Here is a 23,882-nt window from a genome sequence, read left to right on the forward strand (position 1 = left end):
TATAACACTGAGGTACAGGTCTGTCACTGTAAAACTGGAGTACATTTTCCTCTTTCATTTGTGAGTACAGCTCCAACAGCACTCAAAAAGTTTGGCACCACAGCCACCACCTCAAACGTTCACTCCCTCCCCCACTGGTACACCATGACAGATGCATCATGGCAACTTGCCAAGGCTACTTCAACAGCAGCTTCCAGGCTTGCAGTATCTACCACCTACAAGATCAAGGGTAGCAGATGCATGGGAACAGCACCATTTGCAAGTTCCTCTGCAGGTCACATAATATCCTAACTTGGAAATGTAATCATCATCACGTCACTGTCTCTATGTCAAAATTTCCTTCCGAACAACACAGTAGGTGTTCCTTCCCCACAGGGACTCAAGCAGTTCAGGAATGTAGCTCACAGCCACCTTCTCAAGGGCAACTTGTGATGGGCAATTAATGCCAGCCTTAAAGCAAATCATTGACAGAAGCTGTTCAACGTGCTCTGGTGTTTGAGTTGTATCTGTCTTTATCAGGTTATTAAATGCCTCATTATTGTTTGAAACCTTAACAGCATTTAGCCAAACACCTCACAAAAAGCTTTCCCCTAACTGCGGATGAATTCAGGTAAAGCTATGAAATACAAACAATACACAATAAAAAGGGCACTAAAACGGTCCTGGGGTATATTCCTTCCTGATCACTATTGTACTTGGAAAAATAACTGACTAAATCTTTAGAAGTATACTTCTTTGACTTGCTAAATTTTCAAAAATTGTTTTTGTTCTTTCTTCCATCATTTCTGATTGTGCTGGATGGATTTCCCCCTCTCAGCCCAAGCACAGTAGGTAAACAAAAATTGGGCTAGGCACTAACAGGAACTGTCTGATTTTCCTTTGGTATCTCATCAGTGAACATCAGCAGGTAATTTTTGCCCTTTAACCTCAAGGTACGATGCTGAGCCCAGTAACAATATACATCTTCCCCTCTCCCAATGCTGCTCCATTGTTAATTAACTAATGAAAAGGAATTGTATGTGTCTCAGTGCTATTAAAAATGGTGCTTCTCCCCAATATGACAGACCCTCTCTATTCAAATAAGTAGAGAAATCCTGTGCCAAGCAACAAATTGTTTGATATCCAAAGTTTATTTTTAATTAAATCACATAATATTACATGTACAGACATTATTTTAATTACATAACTTTAATCTTGATGTGATCTTTTAAGAAGCATTTCAATCCCATTGTACATTTACTCTTCCTCCTTTTGGCTCATTTGCTCAGTCCAGGTGTCACACATCTGCATGACGCCCGATTCCAGTCTCTTGGAATTGGGGCGTTGTCTATGGCTACTCAGGAGTGGGTCACTCCTCTTTCCCAAGCTCATCGGGGAGCTTTCTTCTCATCCAATTCCAGGAGTTGTTTTTCCCTACGTTCCAAGATCACCTGCAACCTTTCATTTTGTTTGTTCTGTTCTCTGGCACGAATCTCTTCAATATCGGGAAAAAAACTGTGCCTGTTCAAAACATAAAACAATGATAAAAACAGCAGGTGGTGTTATTTCAGAAATCTGTTTCTGGAACATGCCTCTTTGCCCTGCACCACGAGTAGGCCCAGATTACGCAGAGGTAGCAGCTTCCATCCCTGATGGACATTTAAAACTCTCAAACACAGCAGTTTTCACTGTCTTCCCTTCTAGTGTGAGCCAGCAAATGACCAAGTTTAATGGAACATCTCAGAAATACCATGATGAGATTTGATCCAACTACCTCTGGTTATCACTAATAGCTGGCCATCATTATCTCTAACAAGTCACATTCAACAGCATTAATGAATCCTCATCATCAACGCACCCTGGGAGGTCACCACTGACTCGATACTAACTGGACCAGCCACATAAGTACTGTGGCTAAAAGTCAGAGTTTGGGAATTCTGTGCCAAGTAACTCACCTCCAAAGCCTGTTGATCAACTAGATGTCCCAAGTCAGGAATGTGATGGAATACTCTCCATGAGAGAGTGCGGCTCCTACAACATTCAAGAAGTTCAATGCTAACCAGGACAAAGCAGCCCACTTGATCAGCACCTAGGGTTGCCAATTGTGATTAAATGTATTCCTGGAATTTTCATCAGCTGACTTGCCCACATACTACAGCCATTAGTCGACCAACATGTACATCCTCATGATGCACTGCGTTTCCACGCCAATTGGAAAAAACAGGCATCATTGCCCAATTGGATGATTACTTGACTGTCAGCCAGAGTCCTTTTCCCCCATTTTGAATATTTTTATATCTGTTAAAATGAAATGCTCAAAGAAAATGACAGAAGTAACAAGTTTTTTTTTTCCAGTGTCTCAATTTTTCTCCAACATTGCGTAGAGCTGTGTTCTTCAATCCCTGGGGAATCCAGGCCAATCCTAGCAGCCTGGCAACCCTAGCAGCCCATCAAGCAGCTTAAACATTCACTCCCTAGAATCATAGATACAGATGAGCCAGCGACCATTCCACTTTTCTTCCCATTTCTGAACCAATTTTAGATCCAACTTGCCACTTTGCCTTGGATCCCTTGGGCTTTTATTTTTGTGATCAGTCTACCATGAAGGACTTTCTTAAAAGCTTTGGAGTGTGGCTGCAGTGTGGACCACCCACAAAGCACAATGCAGTAACCAAGGCAACACCTTCTAAACCCACAACCTCTTATCACCTTGAAGGACAAGGGCAGCAAATGCATGGGAATATCACCACCTGTACGTTCCCCTCCAAGACACTTGGAAATATATCGTCGTCATTATTTCAGTTGCTGGGTCAAAATCCTGGAGCTCTGTCCCTAACAACACAGTGGGTGTACCTACACCACAGGGACTGCAGCAGTTCAAACAATGATTCAAGGCAGCAACGCACCACCACTTTCTCCATTCAATTAGGGATGGGCTATAAATGCTGCCCCAAGTCAGTGGCCCCACATCCAAGCAAACAAATCAAAAAAGCAATCCCTTCAATCCTATCTTAGCTTTGACCAATTCTCCCCTGAAGGAGCTGAATCCTGGATTACAGGTCACAGCAGTCAACCTCAGCACAGGGAGTGGCAGGGTCAGCAACATGTCTCCCTGGTTAACACTGCCCCCCGCCCCCCCTCGTTGACACCCCCTGCCCGACACCACCACCCCCATCCCCCTGCCTATTCCCTCCCCCGCCTAACCACCACATGCCGTCCCCCTGCTTAGCCCCCCAGTCTCCCATCTTAACCACACCCCCCTCCGCCTCCCAGCTTAACCACCATCCGCCCCCCCCCCCGGCTCCCAGCTTAACCACCATCCGCCCCCCCCCTCCTCCCAGCTTAACCACACCCCCCCCGTCTCCCAGCTTAACCACCCCCCCTCCCCTCCCAGCGTGACCCGCCCCCACCTCCCCTCCCACCGTGACCCGCCCCCACCTCCCCTCCCAGCGTGACCCGCCCCCACCTCCCCTCCCAGCGTGACCCGCCCCCACCTCCCCTCCCAGCGTGACCCGCCCTCCCCTCCCCTCCCAGCGTGACCCGCCCTCCCCTCCCCTCCCAGCGTGACCCGCCCTCCCCTCCCCTCCCAGCGTGACCCGCCCTCCCCTCCCCTCCCAGCGTGACCCGCCCTCCCCTCCCCTCCCAGCGTGACCCGCCCTCCCCTCCCAGCGTGACCCGCCCTCCCCTCCCCTCCCAGCGTGACCCGCCCTCCCCTCCCCGCGTGACCCGCCCTCCCCTCCCCTCCCCGCGTGACCCGCCCTCCCCTCCCCTCCACTCCCCGCGTGACCCGCCCTCCCCTCCCCGCGTGACCCGCCCTCCCCTCCCCGCGTGACCCGCCCTCCCCTCCCCGCGTGACCCGCCCTCCCCTCCCCGCGTGACCCGCCCTCCCCTCCCAGCGTGACCCGCCCTCCCCTCCCCTCCCAGCGTGACCCGCCCTCCCCTCCCCTCCCAGCGTGACCCGCCCTCCCCTCCCCTCCCAGCGTGACCCGCCCTCCCCTCCCCTCCCAGCGTGACCCGCCCTCCCCTCCCAGCGTGACCCGCCCTCCCCTCCCCTCCCAGCGTGACCCGCCCTCCCCTCCCAGCGTGACCCGCCCTCCCCTCCCCTCCCAGCGTGACCCGCCCTCCCCTCCCCGCGTGACCCGCCCTCCCCTCCCCTCCCCGCGTGACCCGCCCTCCCCTCCCCTCCCCGCGTGACCCGCCCTCCCCTCCCCGCGTGACCCGCCCTCCCCTCCCCGCGTGACCCGCCCTCCCCTCCCCGCGTGACCCGCCCTCCCCTCCCCGCGTGACCCGCCCTCCCCTCCCCGCGTGACCCGCCCTCCCCTCCCCTCGTGACCCGCCCTCCCCTCCCCTCCCCGCGTGACCCGCCCTCCCCTCCCCTCCCCGCGTGACCCGCCCTCCCCTCCCCTCCCCGCGTGACCCGCCCTCCCCTCCCCTCCCCGCGTGACCCGCCCTCCCCTCCCCTCCCCGCGTGACCCGCCCTCCCCTCCCCTCCCCGCGTGACCCGCCCTCCCCTCCCCGCGTGACCCGCCCTCCCCTCCCCGCGTGACCCGCCCTCCCCTCCCCTCCCCTCCCCGCGTGACCCGCCCTCCCCTCCCCTCCCCTCCCCGCGTGACCCGCCCTCCCCTCCCCGCGTGACCCGCCCTCCCCTCCCCTCCCCTCCCAGCGTGACCCGCCCTCCCCTCCCCTCCCAGCGTGACCCGCCCTCCCCTCCCCTCCCCTCCCAGCGTGACCCGCCCTCCCCTCCCCTCCCCTCCCAGCGTGACCCGCCCTCCCCTCCCCGCGTGACCCGCCCTCCCCTCCCCTCCCCTCCCAGCGTGACCCGCCCTCCCCTCCCCTCCCCTCCCAGCGTGACCCGCCCTCCCCTCCCCTCCCCTCCCAGCGTGACCCGCCCTCCCCTCCCCTCCCCTCCCAGCGTGACCCGCCCTCCCCTCCCCTCCCAGCGTGACCCGCCCTCCCCTCCCCGCGTGACCCGCCCTCCCCTCCCCTCCCAGCGTGACCCGCCCTCCCCTCCCCTCCCAGCGTGACCCGCCCTCCCCTCCCCTCCCAGCGTGACCCGCCCTCCCCTCCCCTCCCCTCCCAGCGTGACCCGCCCTCCCCTCCCCTCCCCTCCCAGCGTGACCCGCCCTCCCCTCCCCTCCCCTCCCAGCGTGACCCGCCCTCCCCTCCCCTCCCCTCCCAGCGTGACCCGCCCTCCCCTCCCCTCCCAGCGTGACCCGCCCTCCCCTCCCCTCCCAGCGTGACCCGCCCTCCCCTCCCCTCCCAGCGTGACCCGCCCTCCCCTCCCCTCCCAGCGTGACCCGCCCTCCCCTCCCCTCCCAGCGTGACCCGCCCTCCCCTCCCCTCCCAGCGTGACCCGCCCTCCCCTCCCCTCCCCTCCCCTCCCCTCCCAGCGTGACCCGCCCTCCCCTCCCCTCCCAGCGTGACCCGCCCTCCCCTCCCCTCCCAGCGTGACCCGCCCTCCCCTCCCCTCCCAGCGTGACCCGCCCTCCCCTCCCCTCCCAGCGTGACCCGCCCTCCCCTCCCCTCCCAGCGTGACCCGCCCTCCCCTCCCCTCCCAGCGTGACCCGCCCTCCCCTCCCCTCCCAGCGTGACCCGCCCTCCCCTCCCCTCCCAGCGTGACCCGCCCTCCCCTCCCCTCCCAGCGTGACCCGCCCTCCCATCCCATCCCAGCGTGACCCGCCCTCCCATCCCATCCCAGCGTGACCCGCCCTCCCCGTCCCTGGGAATCTCCCGCCGTTTTTGGATAAGCAAAGCCTGCTGGAGGTCACTAGGTGACCCCGAGCTGGGTGTCCGCGGCCCGGGATGGGACTAAGGGCACAAACCGCTGTCTGACCTGTACGCAAAGGCAGCCACCATCCCCGCGCCCACCGCCACGAACAGCAACGGCTTCCCCCAGCGCTTCCTAACAGACAGCCGGCTCTGCTTCATGGCGCCGCCGCACTTCCGGCGCTGCCGGAAACAGCCCTGAGCCGCCGCGCATGTGCGGCCCTCAGTGGGCTCCAGGGAAACCCCGGGGCGGGCGGAACTTTGTGGAACGGCTCCGCGGGTGACACAGGCCCGGGATACACAGAGAATTGATGCTTCAGATAGGTCTGTGCAAAGAGAGAGAGTGAGTTAATGCAGTCTGTGTACACACACACAGATAATGCCTCAGACAGCCCGGGTACACAGAGAGATAGTGCTTCAGCTCAGTCTCCTCTCCTCGGAACTTGGGCCATTCAGCCCCTCGTGTCGATACTGATTCTACCAGAGCAATTCACCGAATGCCATTATCCTGCCTTTTGCCCAAAGTCTTGTAAATCTTTTCAGATCACCATCCAATTCCCTTTTGACAGTCACCATTGAATCTGTCTCCACCACACTCTCAGACAGTACATTCCAGATCCTAACCATTCGCTGTGTGAATCTGTCTCCATCACACTCTCAGACAGTACATTCCAGATCCTAACCACTCACTGCGTGAATCTATCTCCACCACACTCTCAGACAGTACATTCCAGATCCTAAACACTCGCTGCGTGAATCTGTCTCCACCACACTCTCAGACAGTACATTCCAGATCCTAACCACTCGCTGTGTGAATCTGTCTCCATCACACTCTCAGACAGTACATTCCAGATCCTAACCATTCGCTGTGTGAATCTGTCTCCATCACACTCTCAGACAGTACATTCCAGATCCTAACCACTCACTGCGTGAATCTATCTCCACCACACTCTCAGACAGTACATTCCAGATCCTAAACACTCGCTGCGTGAATCTGTCTCCACCACACTCTCAGACAGTACATTCCAGATCCTAAACACTCGCTGCGTGAATCTGTCTCCACCACATTCTCAGACAGTGCATTCCAGATCCTAACCACTCACTGTGTGAATCTGGCTCCACCACAATCTCAGACAGTACATTCCAGATCCTAACCACTCGCTGTGTGAATCTGGCTCCACCACACTCTCAGACAGTACATTCCAGATCCTAACCGCTCACTGTGTGAATCTGTCTCCACCACACTCTCAGACAGTGCACTCCAGATCCTAACCACTCACTGTGTGAATCTGTCTCCACCACATTCTCAGACAGTGCATTCCAGATCCTAACCACTCACTGTGTGAATCTGTCTCCACCACACTCTCAGACAGTACATTCCAGATCCTAACCAATCGCTGTGTGAATCTGTCTCCACCACACTCTCAGACAGTACATTCCAGATCCTAACCACTCACTGTGTGAATCTGTCTCCACCACACTCTCAGACAGTACATTCCAGATCCTAACCATTCGCTGTGTGAACCTATCTCCACCACTCTCAGGCAGTGCATTCCAAATCCTAACCACTCACTGTGTGAATCTGTCTCCACCACCCTCTCAGACAGTACATTCCAGATCCGAACCACTCGCTGTGTGAATCTGTCTCCACCACACTCTCAGGCAGTGCATTCCAAATCCTAACCACTCGTGTGAATCTGTCTCCACCACACTCTCAGACAGTACATTCCAGATCCTAATCACACTCACTGTGTAGGCAGTAACCATGGTCAGGAAGCGAGGCAGTGTCCATTGGGCAGGAGATCTCCATGCGCACTGGGAGACCAGGGCGCCTGCACAATGGCACCCGATGCTCTGCTAAGGTTTCACTGGCGAGCTTAGGCTCTGCCGCCCCACCTTCCCCACCATTCCCCCCCCCCCCCCCCCCCCCCCCCCGCCGGCATGAATCTCCCGACTGCCAAAAAAATTGACAGAGTCTGGGATAAAAATTGACAGAGCACAGGACAGCTCACCTAAAAAACCGGAGTGAAACCGTCCGGTTTTCAGACTTTTATGACACTTAGAATTTTATCGGGAAGATTGCACCCAAGCTGTGGAACTCCTGGAATTACAATGAAATCATAGAATCATAAATTGGTTGCAGAACAGGAAGAGGCCATCAGCCTATTACATCCATGTTAATTCTCTGTAAGACATATTCAGTTCATCCCACGCCCTTGTGTTTTCCTTGCAGCCGCAAATATTGTTTCTTCAGATAATAAACCAATTTTCTTTTGAAAGGCACAATTAAATCTGTCTCAACCACACTCTCAGACAGTGCATTCCAGATCCTAATCACTCACTGTGTGAATCTGTCTCCACCACACTCTCAGACAGTACATTCCAGATCCTAACCACTCACTGTGTGAATCTATCTTCACCACACTCTCAGACAGTACATTACAGATCCTAACAATTTGCTGTGTGAATCTGTTTCCACCACACGCTCAAATACATTCCAGATCCTAACCACTCACTGTGTTAATCTATCATCACCACACTCTCAATCAGTGCATTCCAGATTCTAACCACTCACTGTGTGAATCTGGCTCCACCACACTCTCAGACAGTACATTCCAGATCCTATTCACACTCACTGTGTGAATCTCTCTCCACCGTGCTCTCAATCACTGCATTCCAGATCCTAACCACTCACTGTGTGAATCTGGCTCCACCACTCTCTGACAAGTGCATTCCAGATCCAAACCACTGAACTTTCCATATTCAGTCTGGTTTTCAATGATATTATCCACCTGACATCTGTCACGTGCCTCCTTATTCTGCTTCATCTCTTTCATTATCCAGAGAGTTCTGGATTTGTTTTCCCTATCTTACCCACTCATGGGAATGCACCTTGACTGCACCCAAACTATCTGCACTTTAAGGACAGCCCATTGTTCCATGTAGTGCTGCCTGCCAATTTTTGATTTCAATTTACCTGGGCCGGATCTATTCTCACCGTTTTGTAGTTTGGTCTCTTGATTGCGCCTTGTTCTTTTCCATAATCAACCAAAACCTTATGCTACTATGATCACTATGCTCTACATGTTTCCCTACTGAGACTTCAAATCACTTGACCCTACTCATTCCCCAGAATCACATCCAGCAGTGTCTCGTTCCTTGTTGGACTGGAAACATACTAATATAGAAAACTCTCCTGAAAGCATTTGAAACGATTCCTGCTCTCTATCCTTTACACAATAACCATATATAAATAAGGTAATTAAAGTTCACCATTATAACTACTCTATTATTCTTGCACCTCTCTGCAATTTTCTTGAAAATGTGTTCCTCTATACTTTTCCCACTCATTCATGGCCTACAGAATACATGATGTGGAGATGCCGGCGTTGGACTGGGGTAAACACAGTAAGAAGTTTAACAACACCAGGTTAAAGTCCAACAGGTTTATTTGGTAGCAAAAGCCACAAGCTTTCGGAGCCTTAAGCTCCTTCTTCAGGTGAGTGAGAATTCTGTTCACAGAATTCCTGTTGGACTTTAACCTGGTGTTGTTAAACTTCTTACTACAGAATACACCCAGTAGTGTAATAGGTTTTAAGCAGTGAAAGGGAGGAATGTGGGAAGAAGTACAAAAGGAAAGGTCAGTGATAGGGTAGAGGGTTAAATAACAAAATGATTCATGGTAAGACTCAAGGGAGTGGTATTAGGACAAAAGGGAACCTCGGGCAAGTGTGAATGGGAAAAGGAGAAACATTAGCAGCTAGCATTCCCCAGAAATAGGGCTGAGGTTATCATCTGTAATTGTTGAATTTAATGGAGTGTTTGGAAGGCTGTAAAGTGCCTTGTTTAAAGGTGAGCTCCTGTTCCTTGAGCTTCTGTTGAATTTTATTGATGATGTGGAGATGCCGGCGTTGGACTGGGGTAAACACAGTAAGAAGTCTCACAACACCAGGTTAAAGTCCAAGTTTAAAGAAAATAAACCTGTTGGACTTTAACCTGGTGTTGTGAGACTTCTTACCAAATTTTATTGAAACAGTGTAGGAGGCCGAGGAGAGGGAGGTCAGAGGTGAAGAATTAAAATAACAGGAGACTGGGATCATATAGACATTAAATTGGGAGATATTATCAACTCTGAGGAAGACTGACAAAATAGAAAAAGACATTCATAAAATCAACTTTGAGGAAGACTGACAAAATAGAAAAAGACATTCATAAATTTGCAAAATTGGTGTGTAATTGGCAAATTATTTTCAATATTGGTCTATGGAATGGTGCATTGACCAATTCAATGGAAGAACGTCAAATATTCCTTGGAAAATAAAACAAGGTACAGGTACACAAATGATTAAAAGTAGTGATGCAGGTTAATAAGGTCACAATAAAGCAAACAAAGCACAAGGATTAATTTCTAGAGGGATCAAATTAGAAAGCAGAGAGGAGTTAGGGTTAAAATTGCACCAAATTTTGGTTGGACAACACTTGGAATATTGAGAACACTTCTGGTTTCCACATTATAAAAAAAATCCAGGCACTTGAGAAGATGCAAAAGGTACAAAAATGAAACAAGAACTGAGAGCTTACACCTATGAGGAAAGGTTGAGCACGTTGGAGTTCTTTTCTCGCAAGGAAAATTGGGAGGGTGTGGGGGTTGGCAGTAAACTGATAGAGGTCTTTAAGAATATGAAAGGGGTTGGTAGGGTAGATGCTCCTACTTTCAGGTGAGACCAGAGCTAGGGCCCATATATATAAGATAGTCACTAATAAATAAACTTTTTAAAATGTATTCTTTCATACGATGTGGGCAGCCTGACTAGGCCAACGTTTTTCCACATACCTAAATGCTTTTGAGAAGGTGGTCGTGAGCCACCTGCTTGAACTGCTGCAGTCATAGAGTCATAGAGGATAACAGCATGGAAACAGGCCCTTTGGCCCAACTTATTCATGCCGCCCTTTTTTTTAAAAAACCCCCTAAACTAATCCCAATTGCTCGCATTTGGCCCATATCCTTCTATATCCATTGTACCCATGTAACTATCTAAATGCTTTTTAAAAGATAAAATTGTACCCGCCTCTACTACTACCTCTGGCAGCTTGTTCCAGACACTCACACCCTCTGTGTGAAAAAATTGCCCCTCTGGACACTTTTGTATCCCTCCCCTCTCACCTTAAACCTCTGCCCTCTAGTTTTAGACTCCCCTACCTTTGGGAAAAGATATTGACAATCTACCTTGTCTATGCCCCTCATTATTTTATAGACCTCTATAAGGTCACCCCTCAGCCTCCTACGCTCTAGAGAAAAAAATCCCAATCTATTCAGCCTCTCCTTATACCTCAATCCATCAAGTCCCGGTAGCATCCTAGTAAATCTTTTCTGCACTCTTTCCAGTTTAATAATATCCTTTCTATAATAGGGTGACCAGAATTGCACACAGTATTCCAAGTGTGGCCTTACCAATGTCTTGTACAACTTCAACAAGACGTCCCAACTCCTGTATTCAATGTTCTGATCGATGAAACCAAGCATGCCGAATGCCTTCTTCACCACTCTGACCACCTGTGACTCCACTTTCAAGGAGCTATGAACATGTACCCCTGGAACTCTTTGTTCTGTAACTCTTCCCAATGCCCTACCATTAACTGAGTAAGTCCCGCCCTGGTTCAATCTACCAAAATGCATCACCTCGCATTTGTCTAAATTAAACTCCATCTGCCATTCGTCAGCATTGATCAAGATCCTGTTGCAATTGGAGATAACTTTCTTCACTGTCCACTATGCCACCAATCTTGGTGTCATCTGCAAACTTACTAACCATGCCCCCTATATTCTCATCCAGTCTATGTAGTGTAGGTACACCCATTGTGCTGTGTTCGGGAGGGAGTTTCAGGATTTTGACCCAGCGACTGTGAAGGAATGGCAATACATTTTCAAGTCAAGATGGTGTGTCGCTTTGAGGAGAACTTCCAGGTGTTGGTTTTCCCAGGTACTGCAGCCCATATCCTTTTGGATGGTAGTGGTCATGGGTTTAGAAGGTGCTATCTAAAGTAGCCATGGTATTTATATGTTTAGTTCAGTTCACTTTCTGGTCAATGGTAACTCCCAGGATATTTTTAGTGGGGGATTCAGCGATGATAATGCACTTGAATATCAAGGGACAATGGTTAGATCCTCTCTTGTTAGAGATAGTCATTGCCTGGCACTTGTGTGACGTGAATCTTACTTGCCACTTATCAGCCCAATCGTGGATATTGCCCAGTTCTTGCTGCATTTGGACATGAACTGCTTCAGTATCTGAGGAGTCACAAATGTTGCTGAATACTGTGCAATCATCTGTGAACATCCCCACTTCTGACCTTATGATAGAAAAAACATAATTGATGAAGCAGCTGAAGATGGTTGGGCCCAGGAACTCCTGCAGTGATGTCCTGGGACATCTGCTGCCTTTGTCATTCTAGGTGGTCGAGGTTGCAGTTTGGAAGGTACAGCCAAGGTAGCCTTGATGAGTTGCTGCATTGCATCTTGTAGATGGTCACACAGCTGCCACTGTGTGATGATGGTGGAGGGAGTGAACGTTTAAAATGGTGGAAGAGGTATAAGATGTAGGAACAGAAGTAAGCCATTCGGCCCATCAGGTCTGCTGCACCCACAGAACATGGACTGCAGCGATTCAAGAAGGCAGCTCACCACCACCTTCTCAAGGGCAGTTAGGGATGGGCAATAAATGCTGGCCAGCCAGCGACGCCCATGTCCCACGAATGAAAAAATACTATTCAATGAGATGATGACTGATTTGATATGACAATCTACAACTCCACTTTCTCACCTGATCCTGAAAACCCTTAATTTGCTTACTGATTAAAATTCTGTCTATCTCAGCCTTGAACATAATTGATGATTTAGCCTCTAAAGCCCTCTCATAGAAGTTCATAGAAACCCTACAGTACAGAAAGAGGCCATTCCGCCCATCGAGTCTGCACCGACCACAATCCCACCCAGGCCCTACTCCCATGTCCACCCAACTAAACCCTCTAACCTATGCATCTCAGGACACTAAGGGCAATTTTTAGCATGGCCAATTAACCTAACCCGCACATCTTTGGACTGTGGGAGGAAACCGGCGCACCCGGAGGAAACCCACGCAGACACGAGGAGAATGTGCAAACTCCACACAGACAGTGACCCAAGCTGGGAATCAAACCCAGATTCCTAGAGCTGTGAAGCAGCAGTGCTAACCACTGTGCTACCGTGCCGCCCCTCTGCAGTAAAGAATTCCACAGATTCACTACCCTCAGAGAGAAGAAATTCCTTCTCATCTCTGTCTTAAATGGGTGACCGCTTACTCTGAGATTATGCCCTCTGGTCCTAGAATCCCCCACAAAGAGAAACAACCTTTCGGCATCCATCCTAAAGTGCCCTGAGAATCCTGTATGTCTCAATAAGATCACCTCTCATTCTTCAAAACTCCAATGAGTACAGACCCAACTCTACTCAACTTCTCCTCAAATGAAAATCCCTCCATACCCAGAATCAACCTAGTGAACCTTCTCTGGACTGTCTCTAATGCCAGTATATCTTTCCTTGGATAAATGGACCAGAACTGTTCACAGTATTCCAGGTGTGGTCTAACTAGTGCCTTGTATGATTTTAGCAAGACTTCCCTATTTTTATACTCCATTCCCTTTGAAATAAAGGCCAACATTCCATTTGCCTTCCCCCTATTACCTGCTGAACTTGAATGCAAGTTTTTTGTGATTTATGCACGAGGACCATCAGGCCCAGGGCTCATAGAGTCATAGAGGTTTACATCATGGAAACAGGCCCTTCGGCCCAACTTGTCCATGCCGCCCCTTTTTTTAACCCCTAAGCTAGTCCAAATTGCCTGCATTTGGCTCATATCCCTCTCTACCCATCTTACCCATGTAACTGTCTAAATGTTTTTTAAAAGACAAAATTGTACCTGCCTCTACTACTACCTCTAGCAGCTTGTTCCAGACACTCACCATCCTCTGTATGAAAAAATTGCCCCTCTGGACCCTTTTGTATCTCTCCCCTCTCACCTTAAACCCATGCCCTCTAGTTTTAGATTCCCCTACCTTTGGGAAAAGATGTTGACTATGCCCCTCATTATTTTATAGACCTCTATAAGATCACCCCTCAGCCTTCTATGCACCAGAGAAAACGTCCCAGTCTATCCAGCCTCTCCTTATAACTCAAACCATCAAGTCCCACTGGCTAGGAAATCTTTTCTGCACTCTTTCTAGTTTAATAATATCCTTATTATTGGCCTTTAGCCCCATTACTTTCCCTAGTGCTTTTCCTCTAGTGATAATTATTGTTTTATTTCCTCCTGCATCCCCTCCCTTTCCCCTCTTAATTATTTAGTATATTTGGAAAGCTATTAATGTTTTCCATCATGAAGACTAACAGAAAGTATTTATTTAACTCCTCTGCAATTCCCTGGTTCCCTATTATTATTTCCCCAGTCTCATTCACTCAGGGTCCTATGTTCACTTTGGCCTCTCTCTTCCTTTTTATATATTTAATCAAGCTCTTACTGTCCATTTTTATTTTACTTGTTAGTTTACCCTCATAGTTTATCTCCTCCCTCTTTTTTGGTAATCTTTTGTTGGTTTTAAAATTTCCCAAACCTCTGGTTTACCACTAATTTTTGCCACATTGTATGTTTTTTTCTCTTTTGGTTATCCTTATTAATTTATCCCCTTCCTAGAATCCTTCTTCCTCACTGGGATATATCTGTGTTGTGAGTCATGAACTATTTTCATAAACTTTTGCCATTGCTGATCAACTATCTTTTCTGCTAAACTCCTTTCCCATTTAAGTTTAGCACAGTTGTTTCTGACCTAAGTTTCTCACTCTCAAGCTGAATGCTAAATTCTACCATGTTATGGTCACTGTTTCCTAGGGGATCTTTTACTCTGAGATTGTTTATTAAGCCTGCCTCACTACACATTGCCAAATCCAAAATAGCCATATCCCTTATTGGATTCATAACATGTTGTTCCAGGAAACTATGTCAAATATACTTTATAAATTCTTCCTCATGGCAACTTCTGCTAATTTGATTTTCCCAATCCACATGAAGATTAAAGTTACCCATGATTAATGTACTGCTTTTTTACATACCCTCATTATCTCCTGATTTATTCTCCATCCTACTGTATACCTTATAGTTAGGGGGCTTATAGACTACTCCCGTCAGTGTCTTCTTACCTGCACCCGTATGAATTCTACATCTTCCGATCCAAGAGCAATTCTTGCTATTGTACTTATTCCACCGTATACTAACAGAGCAGACGAAGGGTCATCTAGACTCAAAACGTTGGCTCTATTCTCTCCCCACAGATGCTGCCAGACCTGCTGAGATTTTCCAGCATTTTCTGTTTCTGTTTCAGATTCCAACATCTGCAGTATTTTGCTTTCATCATTACCTAAATAGCTGTCTAACAATGCTGCAATATCCTTTTGCTTTGTGAGCCTACGTATCCCCTCTCTGGAACCAATAAAGTGGGCTGTTTTGTCCTGGTATTGAGCTTCTTGAGTGTGGCTGGAGCTGCACCCATCCAGGCAAGTGCATAGTATTTCATTCCACTCCATCACCCAATTGGGAAATTCATGAGAAATAGGGAATTCATGAGAAACCTCTTACTCAGAAATTGGTGAGAATGTGGAACTTGCTACCAGAGTAACTGGGGCAAATAGCATACATGTATTTAGGAGAAAGTTAGATAAGTATAAGAAGGAGAAAGGAATAAAAGGATAGGCTGCTTGAGTGAACTGAAGCCGGGTGGGAGGAGGCTGAAATGGAGCACAAACACCAGCACAGACAGTAGCGTAGACCAGTTGGGCTGTGTGGTAAATTGTATGTAAAAGTTCTTGACAGGAAGGTAATCAGATAAAAATTGACATCGAGCTAGAGGGGAGACATAAGGACAGGTCAAAGAGATAGGTTTAAGGATCATCATCAAGGGGCAGGAAAGAAAGTGGAGAGGTTTAGGGTCAGAGCTGAAGGCACAATCACCACCTATGGTGGGATTATGGAACTGGAGGATGAACAAGTGCTGGAGGAGCACAGTGATCCCAGCAGGTTGTGGGAAGTTACAGAAATGGGAAGGGCCAGTTTACAGAGGGTTTGAACATGTGGATTGAGAAAGTTTAAATCAGTGACAGGGAAATTACCAAATCGAGACACAGGCTTCAAAGAACAAGTTACTTTTATACTGCACCTCTCCGTAATTAAATACCCCAAAAATGCTTCATAGAGGTGTAATCATAAGGGGGAAGGGATTGGTATTTATATAGTACTTTTCACAACTGCACCGTGTGCAAAGTAGGATAATGGAGTTGTTTAAAGTTGTTTTGGTTTGTTGTTAATGTGTGGAGTAGAGCAGGATGTGTCTGAGCTGCTGATGAAGGGTGTTTGAAGCGGTGCTGCTAACATGAAGCAATGTGTGTTCACCAGTGCGGATGTCCTGTCCCATTACTGTGAATGTACTGACCGCGTGGCCTAATGGATAAGGCGTCCGACTTCGGATCGGAAGATTGAGGGTTCGAGTCCCTTCGTGGTCGCATTTTACAAAATTATAGAATCATATCTTAATGGGCCAATAATCCTTCTTTTAAATGCAAGAGTATTAATGTGGCGGTGACTCGTCAGATTTCCCCGGTTGGAAATTTTAAAGTCCTTTATTTAATTGTATTTAACATTAAATATTTACACTGGGCGGGGCACAGCCCGAAGCCTCACCCCCGCCTCCCGCCGGCGAACAATCAGCAGCCACACAACACAATATAATTTAATTCAGAGCAAAAAACAATCCCCCGCGCCCCGATTCCGATATTTCATTCATATTCACCGTTTGTTAAATTAGATTCCCCCCCCCCCCCCCCCCGCCGCCCCCTCCCCCCCGCCGCCCCCCTCCCCTCGGACTGTGATACAGTGTGTGATTCCTCTTCCCCCCCCTCCAACCCCTGGATTGTGATGCAGTGTGTATGATTCCCCCAACCCCCCCCGGACTATGACACAGTGTGTGATTTCCACCCCCCACCCCCTCCCCCCCCCGGACTGTGTCAGTGTGATTTCCACCCCCCACCCCCTCCCCCCTCGGACTGTGTCAGTGTGATTCCACCCCCCCCCCCCCCCCCGGACTGTGTCAGTGTGATTCCACCCCCCCCCCCCCCCCCCGGACTGTGTCAGTGTGATTTCCACCCCCCACCCCCTCCCCCCCCGGACTGTGTCAGTGTGATTCCACCCCCCCCCCCCCCCCCCCCGGACTGTGTCAGTGTGATTTCACCCCCCCCCCCCCCCCGGACTGTGTCAGTGTGATTTCCACCCCCCACCCCCTCCCGGACTGTGTCAGTGTGATTCCACCCCCCCCCCCCCCCCCCCGGACTGTGTCAGTGTGATTTCACCCCCTCCCCCCCCGGACTGTGTCAGTGTGATTTCACCCCCCCCCCCCCCCCCGGACTGTGTCAGTGTGATTCCACCCCCCACCCCCCCGGACTGTGTCAGTGTGATTCCACCCCCCCCCCCCCCCCCCCCGGACTGTGTCAGTGTGATTCCCCCCCCCCCGGACTGTGTCAGTGTGATTCCACCCCCCACCCCCCCGGACTGTGTCAGTGTGATTCCACCCCCCCCCCGGACTGTGTCAGTGTGATTCCCTCCCCCCCCCCGGACTGTGTCAGTGTGATTCCACCCCCCACCCCCCCGGACTGTGTCAGTGTGATTCCACCACCCCCAGGACTGTGACAGAGTCTGTGATTTCCCCCCCCCCCTCAGAACTGTGATACAGTGTGTGATTCCTCTTCCCCCCCCTCCAACCCCTGGATTGTGATACAGTGTGTATGATACCCCAACCACCCGGACTATGACACAGTGCGTGATTTCCATCCCCTCCTGGACTGTGAGTGTGTGATTTCCCCCACCACGGACTGTCAGTGTGATTCCACCCTCCCCCCAAACTGTGACAGTGTGTGTGATTCCACCCCCTCCCTAGACTGTGACACCATGATTCTACCCTCCCCCCAGACTGACAGTGTGATTCCACCCCCAACCCCCCCAGGACTGTGACACAGCGTGATTTCCACCCCCATAGACTGTGTCAGTGTCTGATTTCCCCCCTCCCCCAGACTGTGACAGTGTGATTTCCACCCCCATAGACTGTGTCAGTGTCTGATTCCCCCCCAGACTGTGACAGTGTGTGCAATTTTACCCCCAGGACTGTAGTTCCAGCATTGTATTTATTTCAGATTTCCAGCATCCACAGTATTCACTTTTCTGCTCTCTTTGAAGGCTGCTACAATCTCTTTACTGTTCAGATTTCCAAGCTTTGTGTCATCTGCAAACATTAAAACAATGCCCCTCTGTACTCAAACCCAGATTATGAATATGTATCTAAAATAGCAATGGTCCTAGTACCAATCCGTGGAGAATACCATTGTTACTTCCCACCTCCTGAAATAAAACCGTTTGCTGTGACTGTTTTGTACCTTCGGCAATTTTTATCGATACTGATATTAAAGATATCTCTTTAATTACACGGGCTTCAAGTGAATATGGCTAATGGCTTTACTTAGAAATTATTGCAAATAAACAGGTAGTTCCCCCACAACCACAGCACATTGGGTGCTGATCCTTCATATGTGCTTGCCCTGTTACTCATAATCCTTCGCCCTTTTTCCACCAACCCACCTATCACGTCTATTCTATGGTGATTCAACCACTAACTCGGGAAGTGACTTCCAGAGCTACATAAACACTCGGTTGTAAATCTCAGTCATGGCAGCAGAAAGGCAGGATTAGATCCTCGGCTGCAACTGAGAATCTAATAAAAGTAGGAAATCTATGGTGTACCCTCTTCATCAACACTCTATCTCATGTTGCTGTGTAGATTCATTGTTATGATCATCACTTTTACATTCAATATACCTGCCCTTCAATGTTTTTTTAATGACCTCAACCACTAGAGGTGCTGCTTTTAATGTTGTGAGCCTGAACCCCAAAATCATCTACTCGACCACATCATCTAGTTTAACTCTCCTTTTCCTCTTGTTTACTATGTGTCCTTTGGGACCTTCTCATATAACAGTGAATTGTCAATGTTAAAGGGAGCACAGTACATTCATGGTACCAAGAGTGACTAGGAATTATTTTCAGCAGTGCCAAGCATTCTCTGACACTGAATTGTTACACTCATGATTAAGGCACATGTTAATACAGGGAACTATGTGGTTGAGGATTTAAAGGTCTGTCGTTAACAGTTTCACTGATATCTGACAAGAACAAGATGACTTATTGGAGTTTCACAATAATTTTATTAATTTGCTTTGTACAAGACGACAGAGATGGGGCCCCTCAGGGATCACAGCTGTTGTTCCATGTCCATCTTTTCAGTCCAATCCCACCTGTCGGTCTCGTTTGATGGCAGACTGGATCCTCTTCTGTCGTAATCGTTCCCGTTGCATACTCTCCACCCTGGAATCACAACTCATCAGTAAAATCTCAGCATTTTCCCCTCAATCCCTCTCTCTCTCACTTTTTTTAATCCTGCAGTCCCCACTCACCAGCCAGCGAGCACTCGGCCCTTGGTGAGGATGTTTCCATGGAACTGGACAGCTAGTCACAAACCACTCAGCTTTGTCTTTCACCTGACATTCTGCCCATCCCCCGCCCGCCATTCCATCAGCAAAGTGGACAAAGCTTAAGGTTTGCAGTGCCTGTGCCAATTGTGCCAAAGGCACTTAGCTACCAATTGAGATGGAGTGGTGAGGGGGGGAAACCCTAAATAAACCTCCAAAAAATGAGATCTCCCTTTGAATTAGTGTCTTCAAAATTACTTTTTGTTATAAAGAACTTGCATTTATATAGCACCTTTCCTAATCTCATACGCTCAAAATGCTTTCCAACCAACGTAATACTTTTAAAATGTTTTTTGGAATGTAGGAAAGCTGTTATAATGGAAGACACACAGCAACTAATTTGCACACACCAAACTCTCAACCACAGTAATACGATAATCGGTAGATAATCTGTCCTAGTGATGCTAATTGAAGCCAGAACACTAGGGAGAACTCTTCTGTCCTTCTTCAAAATAGAGCCATGGGATCTTTTACTGAGGGGGCAAAACAAAGACCTTGTTCAAACAAGGTCTCACCCGACAGTGTGGCACTCCCTCAGTACTGGAATGCCAGCCTTGATTTTGTGCCTAATGTAGGATTTAAATCAAGATCTCTGCCTCAGAGGTGAGAACCATACCAACTGAGGTGACACTAGGAAACATCACCACCAGAAAAGAGAGTCTCTCCAGGGCCCCAAGCAACTATTTGTTCCTCCTTTCTTTAAAACATCACCTCATTCTCCGATTCTCAGCTTCCTCTTTGGATGGCTGCTTGGGTTTCTGACTCGCTGCTGCCACAATGTCACGAATCTTTTGCAGACAATTAGCGAGGTTTCTCATCTGGTATCTGCTGGAGTCTGAAGTGACAATCAGCTGCCCGGCTCGATTGATTCTGTTCTGGTGCTGATGGGAGGGGGGAAAGAAACAATGAAGCACAGAAAATAAACCATCAGTGACACCATTTTAGGGAGCAGGTTTCTCCCCTGATGGGAAACAGTCATAGAATGACCCTGTCAGAGTTACCCAATAAGTCTCACTCTTCCCCACTCTTTCTCCATAGTCCTGTATATTTTCCCTTTTATGTATTTATCCAATTTCCTGTTGGAAGTTATTATTGAACCTGCTTCCACTGCTCTTTCAGACAGCGCATCCCAAATCATAACAAACAGCTGCTTCATATTAGTCTCCTCCCAGTGAAGCCTCTAAAGCTAGAGCTTCCAAGAGATTAAAAGGAAACACAAAAAAATAGCCTTGCGATAAATGGCAAGTTCCTAATGCATTAGAGAGCAGGCTGATTAGGCAGGTAAGATCCCAAGATGGTGCCGGAACGAGGCGACTTCTTGCAAGCTGTACCCAGCATGCCTTCTAATTCTATCTTTTACTCTCGTTCTATGACATTCTGCACTCTCTCGTTTCCTTCTCTAGGAACAGTATGTTTGTTGATTGTCTGTATAGCGCGCAAGAAACAATAATTTTCACTATGTTAATACATGTCACAATAATAAATCAAATCAAAGATTAGAAAAAGCACAGAAGAGAATGAAAAAGTAATAGGGGGGTGAGAGAGAGTATAAGAACAGATTACTGGCTAAATTAAAGGAAACCCAAAGTCTTTCTAAATACAAATAATAACAATATTAAAAGGAAGGGTGGGGCCAAGTAGGAACCTAAAATGATTCTTGTGAAGGCAATGGTATGGCTAAAGCAATAAATGAGCAGTTTACAATCGCTTCACTAAAGAGGCTGCTTTAAGGAAGAGGCAGTAGTGATATTGGATAGAATAAAATAGATAAAAAGGAGATACATAGCGATCCTCAAAATAGAAAAGTTAATCATTCCAGATGGGAAAATACGGTGGAAACTGTGCAGGCCCTTACCACAATCTTCTCCTTTGCAGATATGGAGGTGGTGACAGAGGACTGGAGGATTGCAAATGTTACACAGTTGTTCAAAAAGTGAGAGGGGAATAAATCTGCCAACCAGAGGTCAATCCATTTCACACTGGTGGTGGGAAAACTTGTGACACACAAAAATCCAGGACAGTATGAATTGGATAATTATGGGCTGATAAATGAGAGCCAGCACAGACTTGTTAGAGGCAACTCACATTTGAATAACATGATCAAGTTCCCTGATGAAGTGATGGGAGAGGATTGGTCTATCCATGAACCTTCAAAAGGTATCTGATGGAATACCACATAATAATTGTTAGCAAAATTAAAGGCCATTGGATTAAAGAGACGGTGGCAGCATGAATACAATATTGGCTAAGGAGAATAGTGGTGAACGGTTGTTTTTCAGATTGGAGTGGGGTGTGCCAAACCACCCCTCCCCCCCCCCCCCACCTCCTCTCCAAACTCACACACACAGTCAATAACTTCAGGAGAGGGCTGAGGAAACAAGTGGGTGGGAAAATGGTTAATAAATAAGGAAGTTATTTTCTAACCATCCTCTGATCCGGAGTAGAATAGCTTACCTTGGTAGAGATTGCACCCCGCACATCTTCAGAAAGCCAGTTTGCAGTCGCAACATGGAACCTCACCTCCGCTTTAGTGTTCACTGTGACAGCAAAACACAAGCCAAAAGCAGAGGGTATTAAATATTCACTGATATCCACCCCAGCCCAGATAACCCACCAATATGCCCATTAAACCCAGTGCCCACTGGATGGCCAGCATCACCTTTGCCTGCCAAGGGCCAGCACCTCCCACACCCTTCCCAGGGGCTATTGTTCAGGGAAGTGCTGGGAGGTTATGTGTGGGGTGGGAGAAGGCACCTCACTTGAACCTGGTTCAGTCCTGTTGCTGAAACAATGCAGCAGGTTTCATCTGCCATCTTTGGTCAGCTGGGTCACAGAAAGACTTGGTGCCTTAGGTGTTGGGAGAGGTGAAAATCAGCCAGGGTTTCATCTCCTGATCACAATTCAGTGAAACCCTCCAAGTCTGGGACAGAATCCAGTCAGATTGTTAAATCAGAACAGGCTGGCCTCAACATGTTGCCACTTACTTGAACAGGAGGTGGATCCCCTTGAACTAGGTTAACGGAGTATTGGGGTGTACCCAGCGACAGCAGGAACATTAGAAGATATTCAACAACCAGTTTCCTCACCCTTGTTGACATTCTGCCCTCCGGGTCCACTGCTCCGACAGTATGTCACTGTGAGACGGTCTGTGAACAGAACAACATACCAGCAGTGAGGGTCCACGCTGCAAACCAACAGTTAGTGCTCGCTGTAACATCCCCACTTAGCATCTTAAATAGAAACTGGAGACTGACAGAGGGCAAGGCCACCCATATTAAAGTCAGGCAATGACTATCTCCAACAAGAGAGAATCTAACCATCTCCCATTGAAATCCAATGGCATTGCCATCGCTGAATCCCCAACTATCGACATCTGGGGGTTACCATTTACCAGAAACTGAACTGGACTAGCCATATAAATACTGTGACTACAAGAACAGGTCTGATGCTGGGAATTTTGTTAAGAATAACTCACCTTCTGAGTCCCCGAAGCCTGTCCACCATCTACAAGGCACAAGTCAGGAGTGTGATGGAATACTCTCCACTTGCGTAAATGAGCACAGCTCCAACAACACTCAAGAAGCTCAACACTGTCCAGGACAAAGCAGCCCGCTTGATAGGCACCCCATCCACAAACATTCAATCCCTCCACCACCGACACACAGTAACAGCACCTTCCAGATCCATGGGAATACCACCATCTGCAAGTTCCCCTCCAAGCCACTGACCATCCTGATTTGGAAATATATCACTGTTCCTTCACTGTCGCTGGGTCAAAATCCTGGAAATCCCTCCCTAACAGCACTGTGGATATCCACACCACATGGACTGCAGAAGTTCAAGATGGCAGCTCACCACCTCCTTCTCAAGGGGAACTAGGGATGGGCAATAAATTTCGATCTAGCCAATGATCCCACATCCCATGATAGAATGAAAAAACATTTGTTCACCTGGCATATATGGTACCCTCTCCTCAACCACATCAATACCAATACAGTATACCATCTGATAACAGAATAAACGCTTTATAATACGCACAAGACTAACAGAACAAAAATCAACCAGTGTTTCCACTAATCGTCATATCCCTCAGATTCAGATCAAAATTCGAACTTTAATAGTTTAAACTGGTGTCTGCTCTCCAACTTCTTTAATGTGTTCTAGATGACTTTTCCCATACTGTTTTAATATCTTTAAGATTCCCCTCATATATCATTGCTTGACGGTTGAAACTATTCACAAATACAACTCACAAATGCAGACACATGTGACAAGCTCACATACCTACGGGTATATTTGTACTGCAGGAATTCTCTAACGATCCATCCTGTGAAGGTAAAACAAAATATATTAGAGTGACATGACCGCAGCAGCAATTATTTACAGCAAAGGGCACTGTTTTCAGTCTTGTTTTAATAAACTGGACAGAAAAGTCTGTTTGTTGATTGCTGCATTGATAGCCCAACCAGCTGCCCTGTACTGT

General features: G+C 48.5%; 1 protein-coding gene, 1 long non-coding RNA gene and 1 other non-coding gene across 3 annotated transcripts in view; 1 reads left to right on the plus strand and 2 right to left on the minus strand.

Annotated features, from left to right (window-relative positions):
* Nucleotides 1-1,114: 1,114 nt before the first annotated feature.
* LOC144501934 (uncharacterized) lies at nt 1,115-5,934 on the minus strand. The gene is made up of 2 exons (XR_013499221.1): nt 5,813-5,934; nt 1,115-1,500 (listed from the first exon to the last, which is right to left on the minus strand). It is a non-coding gene; the product is annotated as an uncharacterized LOC144501934 (long non-coding RNA).
* Nucleotides 5,935-16,257: 10,323 nt separating this feature from the next.
* Nucleotides 16,258-16,330, plus strand: trnar-ucg (transfer RNA arginine (anticodon UCG)). Its single transcript has one exon. It is a non-coding gene; the product is annotated as a tRNA-Arg (tRNA).
* A 2,722-nt stretch (nt 16,331-19,052) lies between these two features.
* mrpl58 (mitochondrial ribosomal protein L58) overlaps nt 19,053-23,882 on the minus strand; it is a 12,343-nt gene continuing 7,513 nt past the window's right edge. The window contains exons 2-6 of the mRNA XM_078225277.1: nt 23,684-23,726; nt 22,486-22,545; nt 21,854-21,936; nt 20,111-20,280; nt 19,053-19,235 (exon numbers count right to left, since the gene is read on the minus strand). Coding sequence (XP_078081403.1) covers nt 19,151-19,235; nt 20,111-20,280; nt 21,854-21,936; nt 22,486-22,545; nt 23,684-23,726 — 441 coding nt within the window. The 3' untranslated portion in view covers nt 19,053-19,150. The remainder of the gene's footprint in view (nt 19,236-20,110; nt 20,281-21,853; nt 21,937-22,485; nt 22,546-23,683; nt 23,727-23,882) is intronic.

This window comes from Mustelus asterias, chromosome 12 (genome assembly GCF_964213995.1).
Source record: "Mustelus asterias chromosome 12, sMusAst1.hap1.1, whole genome shotgun sequence".
NCBI lineage: Eukaryota > Metazoa > Chordata > Chondrichthyes > Carcharhiniformes > Triakidae > Mustelus > Mustelus asterias.